This window comes from Poecilia latipinna, unplaced genomic scaffold (assembly GCF_001443285.1).
Source record: "Poecilia latipinna isolate Pla-1442-1.1 unplaced genomic scaffold, P_latipinna-1.0 Scaffold87, whole genome shotgun sequence".
In the NCBI taxonomy this organism is placed as follows: Eukaryota; Metazoa; Chordata; class Actinopteri; order Cyprinodontiformes; family Poeciliidae; genus Poecilia; species Poecilia latipinna.
The window spans coordinates 245772-266594 of NW_015112703.1; the positions used below are offsets into that span (position 1 = coordinate 245772).

Here is a 20823-nt window from a genome sequence, read left to right on the forward strand (position 1 = left end):
TTTTTAATAGGTGAGGAGGTTTTAAAAAAAAAAAAAAAACCCAAAAAAAAAAAAAAAAAAAAGAAAAATATCTAGTTTTAAATGCTGTTATTAGCTTCTGGTGCCGTCTGGATAAGGAGGAGGACTTACTTTCAAACTTTTAGGTTTTCTTAATTCGTCTGCAGACATGCACAGCAGTATCAAAGCAGAGCAAAATATTACAGGGCTGTGAAGAATGCTGCTGACTGAGCTGCTGCCGCTTTTAGCTCTAGGACTCTTGAGACTTAAATCTCTAGAGTCCTTTTATCCCAGTTACATAGAGGCAAATTTAAAACACTGGAATAAACACAGCTATTTTTATCAGTTTCATGTCATATTCAAGGAGTGCCAGACACAATAAAATGTTGCTCTAATCAAAATCATGAGATGCAAAGAAGGGATGCAATAAAGCCAAGAAGTTAAAGTCATCATTTGTCAGCATCAATACGGAATATTGTTTGACAGAGAGATACAACATGCCGTCTCACTCCTTCAGCTGCAGGTGTTCAGTGTAAGGTGCCAATTTGCAAAAACATCATTTTTGCATGCAGTCAAATGAACATAGTAGAAATAGGGAATGGAAAAAAAAAATCTCTTTTAGAGTAGATTTGTGGGCCTCATCTCAATTTGCTATATTTGTAACGCACAGAAGTTTGTAGAGTCTCTTCTAGATAATCACATCTTTGCACCCCATTTTGAAAAAAATGTCTCTCTCTTCACACTTTTTCTACACTTTCAGAGACGAGGAATGTCCAGGCAGACCTTGAAATGAGTCCAGCTCTCCTCGGTGCTCTTAAAGGGCACTCTGTTCCGAACTGAACGCTTTGTAAACTGGGAGGCTTTTACGACAAATGTCAGCCTTTTCGAGCAGAACAGGCTTGCAATACTTTCCATCTACGGTGAGGAACCTGATGACTACTACCGTACGTATGCACAACTGAAAGCAGAGGTTAACACCAAATTAAAAGACACGTACGCATACTAGTTAAATCAGACCAAACTTGTGTCGTAAGTCAGATTTCCCACTAGGAAAGCAGGAGCAACTCTGACTATCCTGCAGTGAGGGGTGAGTGTGTATCTGTCTTTAATGGAGACACTTTTATTAACGAACTCCCCTTGCAATAATCACCAATATAGCAATAGAAACTAAATGTTCATGTCCCTAACACCAAGACTTCAAGATTATACATAATTGTTTTGACCCTCCATTTCTCTTGTTAGTTTGCTGCGGGAGCCTGCTGCAGCTTTGTTAAATGTACACTGGTGATTCATCAAAGAGGAACCCTGACCTCAGTGCTTAAAAAGTGTTTGCAGTCGATAAAGTATGGATGGACATCGTGTTAAAATAATTGATATGCTAACTGGGACAGGATGTCATCATCTACACATTTTTATAAGATTAATAAAGAAATGAGTGAACTAGATAATGTGTAAAACAAACATATAAACAATTAGCCTGAGTCAATTCAGTTACATTATAACCTGTGTGAACTTAAGGCTTTCCACTTCTATTACCCTAGGTTTCTTCTGTTACTTTCTGTTCAGAGTCTTATTGTCAGTAATAACAAAACAAGATATAACCACTGAAAAAGGCCAAAAAGTATAGAAAGAGGATGTTAGTGCATCTAATGCACTGATTTATATTCAACATGTTCTTCTACCCGTGCAGTGGACGAACATGCGTTAACCAATAGCAGATATTTTCTGTATTTAAGTCCTGTTTTAGTGAAGTATGGTAGTGGGAAGATGAGCACAAATGCCTCATGTGATTTCCTTTAATTCTCGCTGCTGTGTCAGCCTGCAGCCATCTGGCTCCCCCTCCCCGAAACCAACACACTGTGACTTATACATGCAGTAACACGGGAACCTCGGTGGGAGCGACAGCCTGAGGGCAGTCAGAAGACAGAACGATTTGGGCCATAATGACCCTAACGCCTAGCTGATGAACTAGTCAGGCCATTCACAGACAACTATACCGACACACGACTTACAAAGTGACGTATGTGTTGACAGCTGCTTTATTTTAACCATAAAAAGACATTCTTTAATAAAGCCCAGTTTTCTTGCCTGCCATTCAGGATATTGTTAAGCTCATGTGGGCCCACTAAAATTGGCCAGGTCAGTCCATTTTGGCCACCAGAATTAGATCAGCTCTTGTTGTTCCTGCTGGTAGCTCTTAGGTCATCCCTCCACCCACACCCCCACCTCCTCCCGTTCTTCTTCTGAAGCGCGCTTCAAAAGATTGTGCTGATACCATTAAAAGCCCCGCATAGCATCTGTGGTGCTGTGCCTCTGGCCGGCGCCAAAAAGGATGCGGATGCTGTTCATTTGACAAGGGAATAAATCGCGTTGAACCCGTGTGCTGTGAAAAATTAGCACCCATGAAGAAGGACTGTTGAAAAGAGAGAGAGAGAGAGAGAAAGCACAGTTCAGCGTGGGACTGACTGTGGTCAGCTGGCTCTGAGTCTGTGCTGACAAAAAGCTTAAACACTACTGGTTTTGTTGAATTTTGGAGCACCTCCCTCGAAGTAGTTAAGTTTCCATTTCAAATAAGGGCCCGAAAGACGCTTTACAGATCCCCGTCTCCAACACAAACCAGCCCGACTGCAGTTTACATTTCTCGGGACTCTTTAATCCTGAGTGACTAATGGGAGAGAACATCACAGTCTCATGACTAAGTAACGGTAATCTCAGCGGACTGCATGATCTTAATCCTCCCATCCGAAGAGATCATATGGCAACAACTTCAATTGATACGTTATTTATTTAAATGTGTCACAATGACAGTTCGCAACGCATTTTCACAACACTGGAAGTGTGAAAAAAAAAAAAAAAAAAAAGAAGCAACTGTGGCGTCTTGTGACCTGATTTGTGGCTTTAATTTATCTCTATGAACTCACAGAAGGCATTTCCAGTCTTTTCTTGTTCTTGTATTATAATAAGTTCTGCTCTTCTGTTTTGAATTGCAAACAAGGTGCACACAGAAATCACTTCATTGAGAGGAGTTGCATAATAAAATGATGGGTATGGCTTTTCCTGGAGTAACTGTACTCTCTCTCTCTCTCTCTCTCTCTCTCTCTCTCTCTCTCTCTCTCTCTCTCATTGACTTTATTAACAGGATTTTCTGCAGTGAATGAAGAGCAATGTCAGAGCAGCTGAATATCAGAGTACAAATATGGCAAGCACATATACTACATACAGTAGACACGTAGCATCATTATATGACAGCCTTCAAATAATAATATTTATAATAAGGCCACATTTGGATTTTCTGCACAGTAAATGTACTTGATGCCCTGAGCAAGATGGATGAAGGTACCCAGAAATCAGAGACTGACACATAACAAAAGTTTAATTGGTGCTTAGAGTTGGTTGGCTCTCGGCAGAAGATAACACTGGGCCATAACTTGTCTCAATAAAACCACATAAGATCAAGTGGGGAAGGCAGTAGCCACCTGGAGTCAAGTTAACTCAGAGTCTGGATTGCAATAAGATGTTTATATGTAATAGAAAAGATGGCACAGGAAAAAGGAGGTGAGGATAACTGAGAGGATGGACGCTAAGAAGCAATAAGAGGGACATATGGGCTGGTTAAGGGATGGTGGAGGGATTTGGGGATGCAGGGAGGCATTAAATCAAGTACAGCTGCTGAGAGTAAGGGTGGATGTGGGGGGGAAAAATGAGTGAGGGGAGTTCAGACTGAGAGAAGAGAATTAAGATAAGGAGGGAGACATATAGGAGGTGTGGGAAATGTCGGGAAAGCTTATTTTATTTGCCAGCTGTGGATTAATTTCCTCTCAAGTCATGTCTGGTCAGACTGGAGCCTGGATTGGGTATTTGACAAACAGGCTGCAGTTGGTGCCACTGAAGGGTTCGGCCTCAGGCATAAGAGGTGAAGGAGTGCTGAGAGCTGCACTTCTTTAACCCTCCTATGGTAACGGGCATTATCTCTGCTATCTCCTGCTGTACTGGGCATGCTCAGTCAGGATTAGTGAAATTAGCAAGGTGAAGATTCAACATCATACACTTATTTAAAGAAAATGTGTGTTTGTTTGTTTTTTTTTTAAGTTACGGATAAGCAATCAGGTTTTAAAGAATGAACGGACTTTACAGACCTGGAGAGAACTTGTTTAAATCAATTGAGCTTGCTTTGAATTTTAAGAAGAGTAGGAAAAAACAACCAATTTCCATCTTGCAAGAAGAAGAAGAAGAAGAAGAAGAAGGAGAAGAACAACAACAACAAGAAGAACAAGAACAAGAACAACAAGAAGAGGAGAACTCTTGAACAACAGATTGCTTATTGCAAACAACGTCCATTTAGAAGAAGCGACAGAGAGACTCGGGCATCAATGTTTGAGAAAAGATTTCCACTTTGTAAGTCTGGGGGGGAGGGTGAAGTTTATTTACAGATTTCTGCTGAGGCTGAAGCAACAATGAATGAAAAAAACAAAACAAAAAAAACAACCTGAACAAGTTGATAGAAAACGTTCGTTCTGTGCTGGGAACCAGTATCCAGTCACAAGAACGAATGGAAATTACTTTTCAGCATATAGCCAAATATTGCATAACCTTAACACAACATACTGTTTAATTATTTCTACAACATTGAGATAAATAATCCAACAAATGCTAAAATCTCCTATAATTAAATTTGATTGAATTTCAGAAATTTTGCACTGATTCAACAGATTGGCCCCTGAACAACTCTGTAGTCAATAATTCCTCTTGACTGTCAAACAGAGTGATGGCTGCATCATGCTGTGGGAGTGCAGGAATATTACTCCGGCAATTATAAACGTTTTCATGGGTCATCATTTAATATTAAACCAGCTGCAATGCTTTCTAAATCCTGTCAGATTTCAATCCAGTTTCTTGGCTTTCTAGACTTCTCAACACGTGTTAAAAACACATTCACCGAGTCCTTCACATCCCCTTCAATTTCATCTGTGGACCATTTTGTTTCCATTTCTCTGCGAGTGTAAATGGGTGTGAATACTTTTGGACTGCACTGTATTCTCTATGTCAGATGTTTTTTTTATTCTAAACCCTTAAGCCGATTTTCTGTTATAGTTAATTTGTCATTGCATAACTTTATTTGTCCACTGATTTCGTCATCTTTAAAGTGTTTCATACGTCTTGTGAACAGGCTCGCAAAGTACAACGTGGTTCGCCGAACGGAAAACACTGAAGTCTCAGAAGCTCCTGTTCAGGACAAGAGAAACAACAAAGTAATCCTTTGTTTGTTTAGTGATGATTTATTAAAGGAAAAGAATTAAAGTTACTTTGTTCTCTGCAACAGGAACAGAGTTTAGAGTGATAGGGATGAGCTACATAAACATTCAGTTCTGCTGAGCTGACTGTTATACGTAAATATGCTTTTTAGTCAAAATACAAACTGGATGCTTTTACTTGGAGACAGACTGAGGAAATAATACTCAATGTTCTCTTTTCCCCCCCATTTTTAAGAGGTCTGACTGGGTGAGATGTGGTGCTTTATGAATTTTGTGTTCATAATCTAACCTTGGGATGCCCAAATCCAATTTTTGAATGCTGCTACCCTGCATAATTTAGATGTACCCTTTCTCCAAATCACTTGAATCAAATAAGTAGTCATTAGCAGGCCTCTGCAGAGCTGAAGTTCATGCTGATGAGGGAATTCAATCATTTGATTCAGGTGTTTTGGAGCAGGGATGCATCCTAAAGCTGCAGGATGGTAGCTCTTGAGGACTGGCACAAGTGAGCTTATCTCTTACAGGTCTGGTCAGATTAGCAGCCATCCAGATAGCTAATGTAATACCTGCTGCAATTTGAACACTGAGAATAAATATGAACCAAATGATTTCCTAGATGAGGGCTTAGTTCTGCTTTGAGAGGACCACTCTGACAAAAAGTGTCATAGAGGCAAAAGCAAACTTTGCTTCATCCAAGTGAACAGTCACAAACATTTATTCCAGATGACAAAAAGCATAACCTTAGACATATTAGTTTGTTTTAACTAGCTTTATTGAGTCATTTTATCACTTGTTACTAAAGTTCAGCCACGGTATTTTCCCCTAATCAAAAGCCAAAATGTTATATCGAACTCTCTGTTTGGAACAATGACCTGGATTTTGTGTATCTTCAGCATCTATTTTTATGTTATTGGAGTTTAATTTATTTGGGTTCCCAGTTGTAGTGCTGTGTAACTTAGTTACAATTGTCGGTTGTTAGCTCCTCAGGTCCAGCATCCTTAGCTAATTTCACTGAGTTTTTCCTAATGCCAGATGAAAATGAAGGAATTTCAAATATGTATTTGTTCTGTGAATTGATAAGCCACACTTACTGAGCATAATCACTAAATTGACAGCATATTTCAGCTTTGTAAAAACACACTTAAGGTCTGGTATACAGTCAATGTCCTGCCATTGAAAATTAAATGTTATTTTAGCACAATTTTCAATAAGTGTTAAAAATAAAACAACAAAAAGACACAACTTAGCGTACAATTAACATGACATTCTCAATTGCAAGTTGTTTCACAGAATACCTGTTTTACCTCCTTTGTCAAAATGAATAACAACACAAGAAAAGTTGGATCAAAATAAAGCTTCACGTTCAAGAAAACTGACTTCAAACCGTACCAATCTACTTGGTCGCCACATATAAACTTCCATCTGTATATAAATCTCTTTGGTTTCTCATCAGAGTTAGAGAGCACTGAGTTTTGCTATTACCCTTGGCATTACAGTGTTTAAAGCAACCTTCACAATTTTCTGCACCAGAACCTCTGACAGAGCCATTATGCCGAGCATTAATAGGTGTGGAGAAAAGTGAGTATTGAATGGGGGTGAACGTTTAACTGCAGCAGAGTCACATATTTCCCCCAGGAGTCGGTATAGACCAGAAACAGAACTGCAAACAGAGCTGCTCACTTTGTCTGAGCAACCAATATCAGACCTTTGCACTGCGGATGGGTTTATAATAGACTATTTTCTGTTTAGACTTGGACTTTTCTGTGTAGTGATGTGAAAAAAGAAGGGGCAATTTAGCAAATAAGAATATTATTATAAAAACACCACATACATACATGTACAAAAATGGTGAATGCCAGCTACAATATAGCTGGCAATATAATGCCGGCTATATATTGCCAGCGATATATTGCTGTCTAGGAATATTCAAGATATAAACATCTTGTATTGCCCTAAAATACTTCCACAGGTATCCCATTTAACTCAGATGTTGTATATCAGCCTACCAAACCTTACAAACACTGGGATCCTCATCTGGCCATTTCCAAACTGTTTAAAGGTATAATTAATGTATGCAGACTTCTGAATTTGATTAAATTAGGGGGAAAAAATATTTGTTTTCTTATTCTGGCAAGTGACCTGAAAGAGGAAGACTTCAGTCTTATGTAATGTCAGACAGAGAGAAAAGAAAGGTTAGGTTACACAATGTATTTAAGCATCTAGTCATAAGAGTGAATGCTAAAAATTACTGACCATAATGGTCAAAACCCCTCTTTTAAACCTCAAGTTCTTTGATATATTTCCAGAATATTTTAAAGGAAAAATGACAAATGAACTTGTATTTAGGACTTGTTGCTTGCAAATTTAAACCAATCAATTTTTCATTGTTTAAAGCTTTTTATAATCTGCTTCAGGACCTATTTTGTCGAATGGCCCAAGCTGAAACGTCTAAATTTAATAGTTTTAATTCCTTAACTCACTACTTATCTGCTGTTTTGAGAACAACTGAGAAATGTTCTGTTTTGCATGAAGAGTCATGAAGGACTCCCGTGAGGACAGAACTAAACGCTGCCGTCAGCCTGAGAATGGACTCCTTTATCTGAGTCTGAGCAGAAAACCGGAGCAGCTGAAACAAAGCAGGGGACAGACGACGGAGGCCAAAATAAAACATGAAACAAAGCCACAAACAACAGCATGAGGACCATGACAGCACCCTGCCCTCAAGAAAGAGCTCCAGGCATCTTTAACAAAAGAAAAAGAAAAACACCGTCAGAAGGGAGGGGGAAGGATATAGGAGTATTGGTATTTAGCAACACATGAACAGAGTAAGGAAGATTAATTCAGGGAGGATGGCTGGGGATTTGGCATGTTATAGAGACCTGTTACTGGTACTATAATTGAATAAATTATTTGATAAATGAAATCTTTCCAGGACCAGGAGCTGCAAAGATGTTTGACAACATTGCTCTTTTTTTTTCTCTAAATAATACTAAGTTTAGAGTTCAGATGAAAAAAAAAAACAAAAAACCTTTATAACAATTTTTGTATTGAATTTCTTCTTACTAAACAATCTTAAAATTAATAATTACAGGGTATTACATACTAACATTTTTTTTTGGTTCGTTTTTATTATGACTATGTGGGCCGTGATATGATCCTCTTCAGCTAAATATGAAGCAGGGTTCTTGAAATGCTTAAGAATACACTGGGGTTTCTGTGTAAAAAAAACAAAACAAAAAAAAAAGCCTCTTCCTTATTTGTTGACGGAAAGAAAGATGTGCAGAGCAAAAAATAAGTGTGTGCTGTTGGGACAAGATGCTACAATCTGCTACACGGAGGTTGTTTTTGTGCCAAAATTGAGTATCGGCCCTGTCAACGAGGACACGAGGGAAAAGTCTGTATATTTGCTGAAGGAATAAAGTAGACAGAGTCCAGCATGACACCAAGAACAAACAACAACCTGCACTGCGTTTTCCCTGCTTGGGAACATATGTGAAAACATTTTATCGGGAAGTTTAAAGCACCTTTTTTAAAATCATTCACTAATTTTACAGCTAACCTATTGGTTAGCGACAGGCATTTCGGCTCACAGCCACGTCCCAGCGTTCTGCATGCGGTAAAATGGCATCATCGCTAATATTGCGGCACAACAAAGCACTGTTTACCAATCAGGCCACGCGCAGAGAAAGGATCATAAATAATTCAGCGTGATCGGCACTTTCAAATTCCGGGAAGTATCAAAGACTGGTGGATTAGGCCAGCTATAAATGTCAGTAAACACTCCAAGATGAGGACAGTCAGTCTAATCAGGTTCTGATGTAATTATCATGAGGGCTTGATACGGGCGCAACACTTCAGGGAACTCAATCAACCAAAGCATAATGTGCCGACTTTCCTGCGTGGCTTTGTTAAAGATTTGACTTTTGTGGTCACTAAACTTTAAATTGACGTCGAGGGGATCTTCTTGTCTGGCTGTTTTCTTAACCTTATCTTATTCAAAGGCCTTGATTGGACCTTGCTGTGAGACACTCAATATAAGCAATGAGACCAGGAGTGATATTGATCCCGTGGAGCTGTAAAGTTAAAACAGCTCACACTCTGCTTGGCCTTTTGTTGCCTCACTCAAACGGGACATATTACATGGCTTTGCTCTTTTAAAATGCTCTGACTGGAATTCAGAGTTTTGAATTTAATGAGTAGTGATATTTGCGGCTACATTAATGCATTTCATCAGGCCCGGTCACATATGAGGGGAGTTAAAAACTGAGTCGAGATGGTTGGCTTTTTTTTTTTTTTTTTTTTTATTTTTTTCTGCCCTTTTTTCCAGAGGCAGATCTGCTCTGTGTTTGAGCACAAACTGAAGCAACAAGAATTTCCTCTCTCATAAAAATAGGCTCCAGTGCACTTTATTGCAGAGCACCGGTCACCAAACACTGCTGTCGCATTACAGCTGCGGCTCCTTATTGTCCGTGTGGTGGAAAGTCCTTAATTGTTGTTATGGAAATGCAAAGATAAAATTTTACCTTGGATATATTTAAGCCCATAAACTGCAAAAAAGGCTTAAGAGTGGCACAAATCCAACACTAAAATGCCTATTGCAAGTCTCCCTTTTGTATCAAAGGTATACGAAGATAAGAGGGTTACACAGATGTGAAAAAATTTAAGTTAATTTCTAAAAATTTTGTTGAAACTTTCAGTGGGAAGATAACCTGAAAGTTAGCTGGAAATTAGATAACAATTATACGATACTTGTGAATTATATGTATTCAGCATTATAGTGAAAACTGATTCATTTTATGTATTCCACAGTCTGAAATGTTAGGCAATAGTCCTGTTCTCTGGGCATGAAACGCCTGTTGGTCAAATGATGGAGGACACATGACCTCAGACCCTCTGCAGTAAGCAGTTTGCTTTGTGCACGTAAACGACAAACAGTACGGATATTTTCAGGAGGACTTACATGACATCTGGATATTTCAACCAAGTTTTATCTAAAATGTCGATTTTCCCCAACTTTATTTACCCTTCCTACCAATTTTCCCTACAAATTAAAATTCCAGGTTTACTTCTGTTCACTCCCAGTAATTCCTGTTTATTTGAGTCAGTCAAACTGTATTCATAACTTTTTTGTCATGCAGCCATTAGCCACACAAAGTGCTGTACAAAAAAAGGGACACAAACCAGTCAGCTTAATAGAACCGATCATGCTAACCGAGTGAGCATGATCAACACAATGCAGAACAGCTGGAGGAGAATCGAAGGGAACTAAGGGAAGAATGAATACTGGGCCCAGGAGAAACTAAAGTGAAACACTGAGGATCTAACTAACCAAACGCAGAAAAAGACACATAACGAACTAAGAAACGGAACACAAAGGAATTAACTAATTTGTAAACAAACCAATATGGAAATATCAACAACACTAAAATAGCACAAGTGAAAACAGGAACACAAACAGCTGTGGATCATGACATCATCTCTGTATTTATTATACTTCCATGTTTTCGGTGGAGTTCAGTCAGTTAAAAAAAAAAAATCTCCAAAAGCAGCATAAATATTCAGCTGGTGATGAGAGTCCACTGAAGATGTTTCTTTGACCCAACTCCCAGTGTACAGTTTGAATTTAGACACACTTAGCACAAGCAAACACACACACACACACACGCACACACGCACACGCACACACACGCATACAAATACAAGCTTAGACAGAGCTGAGGAGCATGGATGTCAATGCCAACAAATCAGATGTGACCAAATGTGCTTCTCTGTAAACGCACACGTAAAGCAAAAAGTCATAACAGTAAGACTCGTATTATCCCTTAGAGATTTCTGGTTCCTCATTTTCATCGCTATTTCTTATCACCCAGCTTTCTAATATACAATATCATATTCGATCTTTATCATGTTTCCCTCTGTCTGTGTTCCAAGCACATTCCTCTGGTGCATTTTCTAAATGTCTTTTTAATTAACTGGACACAACATATGGAGGGAACAAAGAAAAAAACCTGCTGTAGTTTGAGTAGAGTTTTGAAAATTATATTTTCTACAATTAGTTTGTGAATGCTGAGCACGGTTTCTATGCGCAGCTCCCGTTGATTGCGAAGACAAAGGTGCAGGGTTACATTTAGACAAGCTGAACAAACAGCTCTGATTTTGGGACCTCCTCTAGTCTTTTTCTGCTACAGCAAGACAGTCTGGCTTGAATCAAATTTTATCTGTTAGGACAGTGATATGGAGAAAATCCATGTGCAAAGAATAAGAAATAAATACACTTTCTGTCGACGTCTGAAACAGCCCAAAAACACATACTGCGACTTGCATGAAACACAGGAACCATAATTACAACATGGTTAAACAAAACCTGCATCTTCATTTTTGGGCTTTTTGTAGTTCTAGGGAACTTTGTGTTAATGTCATAACCAGGACACTGTATGTGCGTAAGAGCTTTAAGCTGAAGATGAAAATATCCAGACATCGCTCAACATTAGCTGTATTTTCTAGAACTTAAGCTTGTGTGACCTTTGAGCTTTCGGTAATAGCATGCCACTAATATACAATCTGATATAATCGTAAGCTGCAATGCTGCAATGCTTATGCTACATTTACTCTCAAGTGGTATGACAGATGGCATGACATATCCCAAAAGATAAAACACAGATCTGGTTAGATAAAACATCCACATTTTTATCTCAGATCAGAGTCCATAGAAGTCAACTAATATAATAATTATGAAAAAAAAAGAAGAATATACACCATTATTTTTTTCCAGCAGTATGCAATTTATGAGCCTCTTTCTGTACAACAAATGTTTTCCTTCATGTTCTGCTGGAACATGTCATCTGGTCTTAACGTTGATCCTTCTAATCACCAACAGTGCCAACATCGTGTACAGTCCTCACTACATGTCTTTTTTTCTCCTCATTCTGTCTCGATCTTCTTCATTTTGGAATCGCTGCATCTCTCGCTGCCTTCTTGTCTGCTTGGTCTGTCGCTAAAATCCAGTTGTTTGGCTCGTTTGTCTGTTTCAGTCTGGATATTCGGCAGGACCTTACCTGTCATTCTCCATCCCGTCGCTGTCAATAAATGACTCAGATGCTCCAAATCTTTCTGACAGTACTCTTTTACTGCATTTTTTTTAGTGTTTCTTCTGCTGTTGCTGTGTAAAGAGTATCTCTGTACAGTTTTCTTCTAAGGCAGATGTGCCAAACTCCAGCTCCTTTCCTGCAACTTCTTGTCCAAGACACCTGAATCTACCAGACCTCTGCAGAGCCGTAGTGCTATGAAAGTGTAACTTTGTATAGTTATCTTGATCTTTCCTCTTTTGGGTGTTTTGTCTGGCCTCGTGTTGTTATATCTCAACTATTTTGTTTTACCTTCATTAATATGTTTTCCATGCAGTGTCTGAGAAGCTTTGGTTGTAGAGATAGTAGGATCACTCTTATAAACAGCAACACATAATGAAACTTGTGTTATCTTTAAATTGTCCTCCAGAGTTATCTTTCACACAAACTCTGTGTTCTTTGGATTTCCAAGTATAGGAAGTATTTTTTTGTTCATGGCAATGTAGTTTACAATGATTTCCATAACTGCTTGGCTGGGGGGAGAGGGAGGAATAAAGATCTGTAGTGTCTTGATGTGGTGGGATTTTTGCAGTGTAGTGTCGAAATGTTAAGTTTTTGTTTTTTCTTACCTACTAAAATCTGACAGTGATGCATACATAGACAAATGTTGCTTAGTGAAAAAAATTCAGACGGAAAGGTGGACATCTCCATGTCTGAGAAAATAGATTTTCAAGTTTTCATCAATTCATCATCTTCCACTTATCAGAGGGAGTGAGGGCAAAAAAGGAAAGGAAAACCCAGATACCCCTCTATCCAGCTCATTTTGAGGGATCACAAGATGTTCCCAGGCCAGAAGGGACACATAGACCCTCCAGCATAATCTCCTTATGTCCTGCGGCCTCTTCCCAGTGAGCTACATTCGGTTTTCACCAACTTAATTGGCCATTTACAATTTGCACACTCAGGAAAATGCAGTGAGTTCAGCTAGCTAATCCTGCACTCACTGTGACGAAGCAACACAGGTTAGACGAACCTCTCAAGAGGAGAGTGAAGCTCCCAAACAACACCAATGAGGCAAAACCAATTAAAGAACAGGTGGATGTATTGCTCTTAATGACCAGCTGTGGTAAAGACTGTAGGATTTTCTTCTGCTCCCAGAGCCGTGGTACATTTTCCCCTCTACTCAGCTTTGAGAAAAAAAAAAAAAATCACTTAATGTTAACTGATGTGACTGGATTTGGCTTTAGTGGAGACATGTGGAGTTCAATAGTTTGCCAGATGTCACTGCTCAGTAGATTCATGACAATGTGGGAGGATTCCTCGCTGATCAAATACTTGCTGCGCTGCATGCCCAGGAGTTTTGTAGGCTGTTAAACACAAGGAAAAACAACAGAAAACATGTCACTCGACACGAAGATGCTAGAAATATGACGAAAGACGTGGAGTATGGGATCTAAGCAGGGGTTCTTATAAAAAGGTAAGCACTTCAAAAAGGTGTGAATTATTTACATTGCTGTACCTATGATGTGTAAAAGTCTGATGTAAAGATGAAGGTTGGCCATTAAGACTCAGTAATGGCAAATAACTTAAATTAATTGGATTGCTATAGGGCAATGGCTTCTACATTTTTTGGAAATTCCAACTATAAATAAAACGAGGAAGAGACTTGTGACCATGACTGCTAAGTTCTACTAAACAGGGGCACAGTGCCAAGAAAACAGCATCAAATGTTAATATAACATTGCCTTTATTAATTTGAAAATACATTTTTTTACCTCTTCAAATACATAACATAAACAAAATGTGTGATGCACCATGGCAAAACCAGGATCAATTGGCCAGGGCAGAAGCGGAAAGAAAGACAAATTTCTTTAAAAAAAAATTGTTTGTTTGCAAATTATATTAGAAGACGTTATGAAGAAATCACTCTTGATATAATCAGTTTCAAGGTATTTAAAATTGTAAACTTTGTGGGTTTTTTAAATCAGATTGCTTCAGTGTGACTTTGAGCCATTTGAAAGGGTTGGGGAAAGTCACAGCTGATTAACATACCAGGTGGCAAAAAAAAAAAAAGAAAAGTAAAAAAGACTCAGGTCTGTTTATGGGTCCGTGAAAATGCTCACCTAAATTTGGCCCAGAGCCGGCCCAGACAACTTTTGCTGTCAGGCTAAATACTATGAGTAAAGAAAAGAAAATTCTCCAGACTTTAATGCAACAAAAACTTTCTCCAGGACACAGATAGATACTTTAGAAGCAAAAAAAAGAGTGGCAGAACATGATAAGTGTCCTGTTTGTCAAGACAAAACCTCACAAGAGAGAATCTTACTGAAAACGTAGAACAAAAGCTAAAAAAACAAAACAAACCTAAAATATATATATATATTTCTCACTAGATAAGACGGACAAAAGTGATCTTTTGTCTTCAAGCTTTGATGCACAGTAATGTATACGAACAGCGTTTGCTAACGCTGAAGAGAATCACACAAATCCAAACTTATTTCACCTCTCCACGTTGTGAATCACTGACACAGATAGAAAAAGAAAACTCCGGATGAGGACATTTGCACAAAAAAGGCAAGGGAAACAGAATAATATTACTACTGCAAATTTTAATCTCTGAAATGGGAAATTCACACAAATGGATTTATGGTAAATTTGTCCTCTGCGCAGTCTGATATTATGAAATTTAGGGGTTTAGATTTAGAGGTTATTCAGTTCAAGAAGTAATAAAAATGCTAGAAATTCTGATGATTAACAGGATGATTAGCATGTGTAACCAATTAAACAGAAATTACTAAGTTGTCAATCAGTCACAGCCTGTATGTGCACTTGAGCCCTAGGTGGAGGATTAATTAGGCTAAATAATTGTCGACACCTGTGGTGTTCATGACTGAAGGCTACAGGGTAATAATAGTTCTACTCTGTTTTCTTTTTCACTTGTCAGCAAAAATGTAAAACAGCTCCCAGGCATCTTTGAATGCGACTCCAGTAGCACACCAGTCATTGCAATGGCATCGAGTCCCAGTTGCTTTTTTCTGCACGATGAGCAGGAAATTTTGGAGCATAATGAATAATGTCCGTTAAAATGATCAAATGTTAATCAAACATATGAGTTTTTCAATGGCCAAAGAAAATCAACTGAAATATTTTTCTGGTACATCCTTCCTGACTGTCGTTGAAATCCAGCTGAAGATGTGAGTGAGTTTATGTGGAGTATAAATGTTTTGATTGAGCATCTCAACCTTGTAAACTGTAGAAACTATTATAAGATTAGTGGTTGAGAGAGTTTTTATGCTGGAGCAAGAACTTAATCCAGCTTTTAAAAGTTTAGCTACAACGCTAAAATGAAACTTGTTAGCCTGCTGAGCATTTGAAGTGTTTGTTACCAATGAATACCTCCTGTTCGCTGTGGTTGTCATAGCAACTTGTAGAAATTGATTTTAAAAGTCTAACAGTTTACGTCTCATTTAGTTCAGCAACAATGCTAATGTTAAAATCGAACTTAAAATTCTCCTCAAGAACAGATTATTTTGTTCTTTTACTTGAGGTGGCAGGAACAACGTTCCTTTTGGCCAGGATATACTTCACAGGAACCCATGTATAGTTTTCATTGAGAGGTTTTAGCATTTGCATATAGTAGTTTTCAGACACCAGGCAAAAAAACAAAAAAACAAAACAAAACAAACAAAAAAAAATGCTCTGCCCAGAAAGTGTGTCAAGCTGCAAAACGTCCAATGCCAATTCTCCTGAACAGAATAACGTAATTTTGTTCTTGCAGTCCTGAGAGAGAGAGAGAACAAATTTCTTTGTTCACACTGATTATGTGTAGATCCTAAGGCAGTCATTGCCAATAGTACAATGCAGCTGTCAGGGAAAAGGTTTTCATGCAACACTTTAATAATAGAGTTATTAAAATTACAATTTTAGTAACATTTAGTCACAAACCAATTCTAGTTTTTTTTTTATCTCTTTTTATAATATAGGGCAAATATGATAATTTTATGAAAGAAACAGTAAAGGTTAGGATAGGAGAATAGAGCAGAGCTGTCTGCAGCAATAGAGCTTGTATGTGTGCACCCCTGACTGCCACTGTTAATCAGGAATATTTGGTACCAATCAATATCAATTTGCAGGTTTCAAATATGCATTAAGGAAGATGATTTGCAATTGAGTTTAACTTTGTGCTCCGGTTGTTTATCACCTGTTGACTGCACTTGTTTACCTCCATGTGATTAATGAAACATAATCTTAAGAAATGTTGTGTCTCCATTTAAAATCAATATAATATAGAATAGTTGGTCTTATTTTACTTTTCCCCCCCAGCAAGAGTATTTGAATTAATAATCCAGAATTTCTAATTTAAGAAATGCTAAGTATTTTTTTTTTCTGGGTATAGCTGATTTAAGCTGCAGAACAGTCAATGGTTAATTAGGTTTATGAAAGTAACTGTAGTGTGATCTACCCTGGTAGATTTGTCAGGGTGCCTTGCTTTGCTGCAATAAAAAGTTAGAGTGCAGAGGATATTTTGTGATAAAAGTACAGAATGATGTAATCAGGAAAAACATGTGGTGCTCGGTGTTTAAGAAAAACAAAATAAGGATAACGCCAGTTTCAAATTTTGACTCAGAAAGTGCGAGGCAATGTTTTGTGTTTTAACCAATCTACAATAATTTTGTTATGAAAATCTCACACTACTTGCAGCCAGTGGTTCCATAGGCTCTTTAATTCCCCGCTTCAGCTCGTCCTCCCCAAAATGTCAGTATGCCATATACTGTATGTGCCACTGATTAATACAAGTCTGAAGGTACTGTACCCACCTACGTGGTAAACAGCTTTGTATGAGTTTATTGATATAAAAGCAAAGTTTTAAATAAAACCAACCCAGATTAATTGCACACAAATTCTTACAGCTGTTTTATTAGTTAAATTCCAGGTTTGTTTTATCAGCCTGGAAGCACCTTATATGGTGGGGATATGTGACGGACCTTTGAGACCTGCAGCGTCCCATGACTGGCGCTGGAGAGGAGCAGCGTGTGGTTCCTATTGAAACCCGTCTGATCCAGCCACTGAGATCTTTGGGGAGAGGAATCAATTCCAGATCTTGTCTCGCCGCGGATCTAATGCACGGTGTCTGTGTGCAACACACACAGAGAGAAAATGCGCAACTAAAGTGCAAAGGTACAAGGTCAAAGTTTAATTTTCACAGCTCATTTTAATGGCCACCGTTGGAAATTACGAGGGGAGGAAAAGAGCGTGATCGTGTATGATCTTCAGTTTGGCTCCTGATGCATCTGTGTAGTTCTGAACGGCTGGGCTCTCTCCGCCGCTGCTCTCTTGTCTCTTTGCTCAGCTGTTATATGCTCGCTCACCGCGGCTCGAATATCACTTACCGGGTCCCGACCAATCCCTGCGCGCTATCAGAGCTGGAGAGAAGAGCAAGCAGGCAGGCAGAGACCGGGAGAGAGAAAGCAAGCAAGGAAGCACACACCCAGTCATCATCTACCCATCCAAACGCATATCCTCTTTCGACAGACCGACACACAGGCTGCTCTCCCGCCAGCTCACCCCCTTCACCCCCCTGACTGCAGCCGGGTTAGAGAAGGAGGCGCCAGGCAGGATGCGCGATGGGACAGGCGTGCGGACACGCGCTCCTCTGCCGTAGCCAACCTCCGTCCTCTGAGATGTAAGTCCGTCTTGTAACTCCGCTTACCTGCTCAGGTATTTGCATTCAGTAGAAGCGCTCCGCTGACATTCACACGGCGTGTAACCACGAGCCAAAACGCAGAGCGAGCGTAGTAGTGTGAGTGAGTGCGACCTGCTGGGTGTCATCACGTCCACTGACAGCCAGGTTGACGACCCCAAGTGTTGTGAGCTGGTTGTAAATGCTCCGTCAGTGTGCTGCTGTATAATGTGCTCCACAGATAAATCAGTGACCTTATCGCGCCTCTCGGTCTTCCCGAGAATCGTCACGTCGCTTCTCTTCGCCTAATATTCCTACAGGAGCGCATCCATTTGAAGTGATAAATCACTCTTAATTGAATTCTGCCTGTGAAAATTGTCTTGTTAAAACTTGTTTTCAAGGGCTGACTTTGAGCAAATAACGTTGTGTGCCTCTAACTGGGCACTCTTATAGCAGTGTACCCGTTTTAAGCTACGAGGTTGTGCTTCATTAAGGAGTCGTGTTATTATGGGTAAAGTTGTGGAAAATTGACTGATTTGCTGCGTTAAACCGAAAAGGGCTGCAAATGCTAAAATCCACTGACTTGTTATTGTCTTTAAACACCGGGTGATACCTGACAAAATTTACAACAAACACAATTGTTTTCCCTTTGAACTGCACATATTTCTCTGTCATCTCAACAAATGAAGCCATTGGTATTATGGACTATTTTGTTTTAAAACTTTGAAACACTGACATTTGCCTCATTCACACCCGTTCTTCCTTTAATGAGCTTGCAACTCCATTTTCCATCAATGTCATTTAATTCCTGCAAATATATCTATATTTAAATACCTGTAGTTAACTATTGTTCATCACTTTATTTTTCTCTGGGTTCACTTTTCCCAGAAATTATTTTCATGTTCAGACCTTAAGTATGATTTTACAGTATGCCATTGTCTAAAAACTTTGCAATTGTTTAAATTTATGGTGTGACTCACAATAAGGCCAGTTGAGTCTTTTGAAATATGTATTATTATAAGCCAATATAACCTATGACATAGCCTAATAATTACCTCTGAGGGATCTGATATATTATTTATTCCAGTCATAAAGCCACATTTCTTTACGATAGACTGTGAGCGGACACTCTAAATTGCCTTTGCTTCAAGTGTAGAGGGCTCAAGAGCCTCGTTCTCGTTCATGAGTGATGGAAGATTGAAGAGGCCGGGAGATTGACAGATGGATTCTGGTGTGATCTGTAGTAATACAAGTGTTAATCCGGTCTGTCGGTTGAGGAAAGAGATGAAGAGAAGCTCTTGGTTTGCTGTTTTTCTCACCTATGGCCATATGGACTGTGACCAAAAGAAGGAGACACGGGACACAAACAGCTAAAATAAGATTCTTTCACAGGGTGGCGAGCTGCAGGCTGAGAGATAAATCACTGTCATCAGGGGGAGTCGGATTTTGACTTACAGAAAATGGAAACCCAACAATTCAGTGTCTCAGAAAATTAGAATGTTATCTAAGATCAATTTTGAAAAAATGATTTTTAATGTATAATACGTAATGACCTCGACACCATCTATCAGGAGGGAAAGCCACAAAAGGTCATTGTTGGTTGTTCGCAGAGTACTGTATCCAAGTATTTTCAGAGAAAGTTGAGTAGAAGGAAAAAGAGGCTCCAGCAACAGGGACAACAGCAGTTTTGAAAAGATTGTCAAATTAAATCAATTAATGAAATTGGGGAAGCTTCATAAGGAGTGGACTGAGGCTGGAGTTAACGGATCAAGAGCAATACCCAAACAAATCCTCCACATGGGCTCAAATGTCGCACTCCTTATGTCTCTCCAATCCTAACCCAGACACTGGACCATTACTCTGTGCTTCCAAAGTCGTCTTTTCAGATGAAAGTAAAGTTTTTAGTTCATTTCATAGTGCGTTGATTTTAGTTCAAATCACGTTCCCAGAGTCTGGAGAAAGAGTGGAGAGGCAAAGAGTCCATGCCGCTTGAAGTCCAGCGTGAAGTTTCCGCAGTTTGATGAGTTGTGTGGTTTTTCTCCCTCTCTCCTTCTGCGGCACCGAATCACTGAAGCGGGTTCAGCGCCGCAGAATGAAGGAGAATTAGCAATTCAGGGGATTCGTTGGAGGAGGATAACGAGAGAGACGTGACCAGGGACAGATTGAGGAACAGGTCAGATTATTTACTGTCTGCCCAGTAAAAAGGAGTCAAAATGTTCATGAAGGGGGGAGCGTTTCATGTAGGGAGGAGGGCAAGTGAGCGTGAGCGAGTTAGTGAATTCGGGTGGGGGTAAACAAAACGTGAGCTGGCACGCAGTCAGAAAAACACAGACTGCATGCCAGCAAGATGATGGACCATCGCGGGAATGAAGACGGCCTATGGAGTTAACGATGAACACACTTTGGTTAGTGTCAATAATATATTACTAAGGTAGTGAATTGAAACAGAAAATATATATAAAAAAAGGAAGGAACAAATGGAACAGCTAAGACAGATATTAACACAATTAAAAATATTTTTAAAAAAGGTTAGAGACACATCTTCACTCAACACTATCTGGGGAGGTTTTTACCAAAATGTGGAAATGCTCAACATAGGGAATGATTACAAGGCTTATTTTAGTCAGTCAAACTTAAAACAAGCTTAATATTAGGTTGTAGTTGCAAATGATGCTATGCTAAATGTCCAACTTAGAGTTATTTTATCTTGCAGCAGGTCTTACAGCTTACAGTTATTACAAAGTATTAGTGAAGCAATGTTTTGTTGAAATAGATGTTTTTCTTTTTCATTTTTCTTTGGTAGAAATAACAGTAATGAAATCCTCTCTGT

General features: G+C 39.0%; 1 protein-coding gene and 1 long non-coding RNA gene across 2 annotated transcripts in view; one reads left to right on the forward strand and one right to left on the reverse strand.

Annotated features, from left to right (window-relative positions):
- Window positions 1-17221: 17221 nt before the first annotated feature.
- On the reverse strand, window positions 17222-17786 carry LOC106940095 (uncharacterized). Its single transcript, XR_001422997.1, has 2 exons — window positions 17704-17786; window positions 17222-17444 (listed from the first exon to the last, which is right to left on the reverse strand). It is a non-coding gene; the product is annotated as an uncharacterized LOC106940095 (long non-coding RNA).
- Window positions 17787-17843: 57 nt separating this feature from the next.
- The window catches only part of pde2a (phosphodiesterase 2A), a 191080-nt gene continuing 188100 nt past the window's right edge, over window positions 17844-20823 (forward strand). The window contains exon 1 of the mRNA XM_015022714.1: window positions 17844-17996. Coding sequence (XP_014878200.1) covers window positions 17938-17996 — 59 coding nt within the window. The 5' untranslated portion in view covers window positions 17844-17937. The remainder of the gene's footprint in view (window positions 17997-20823) is intronic.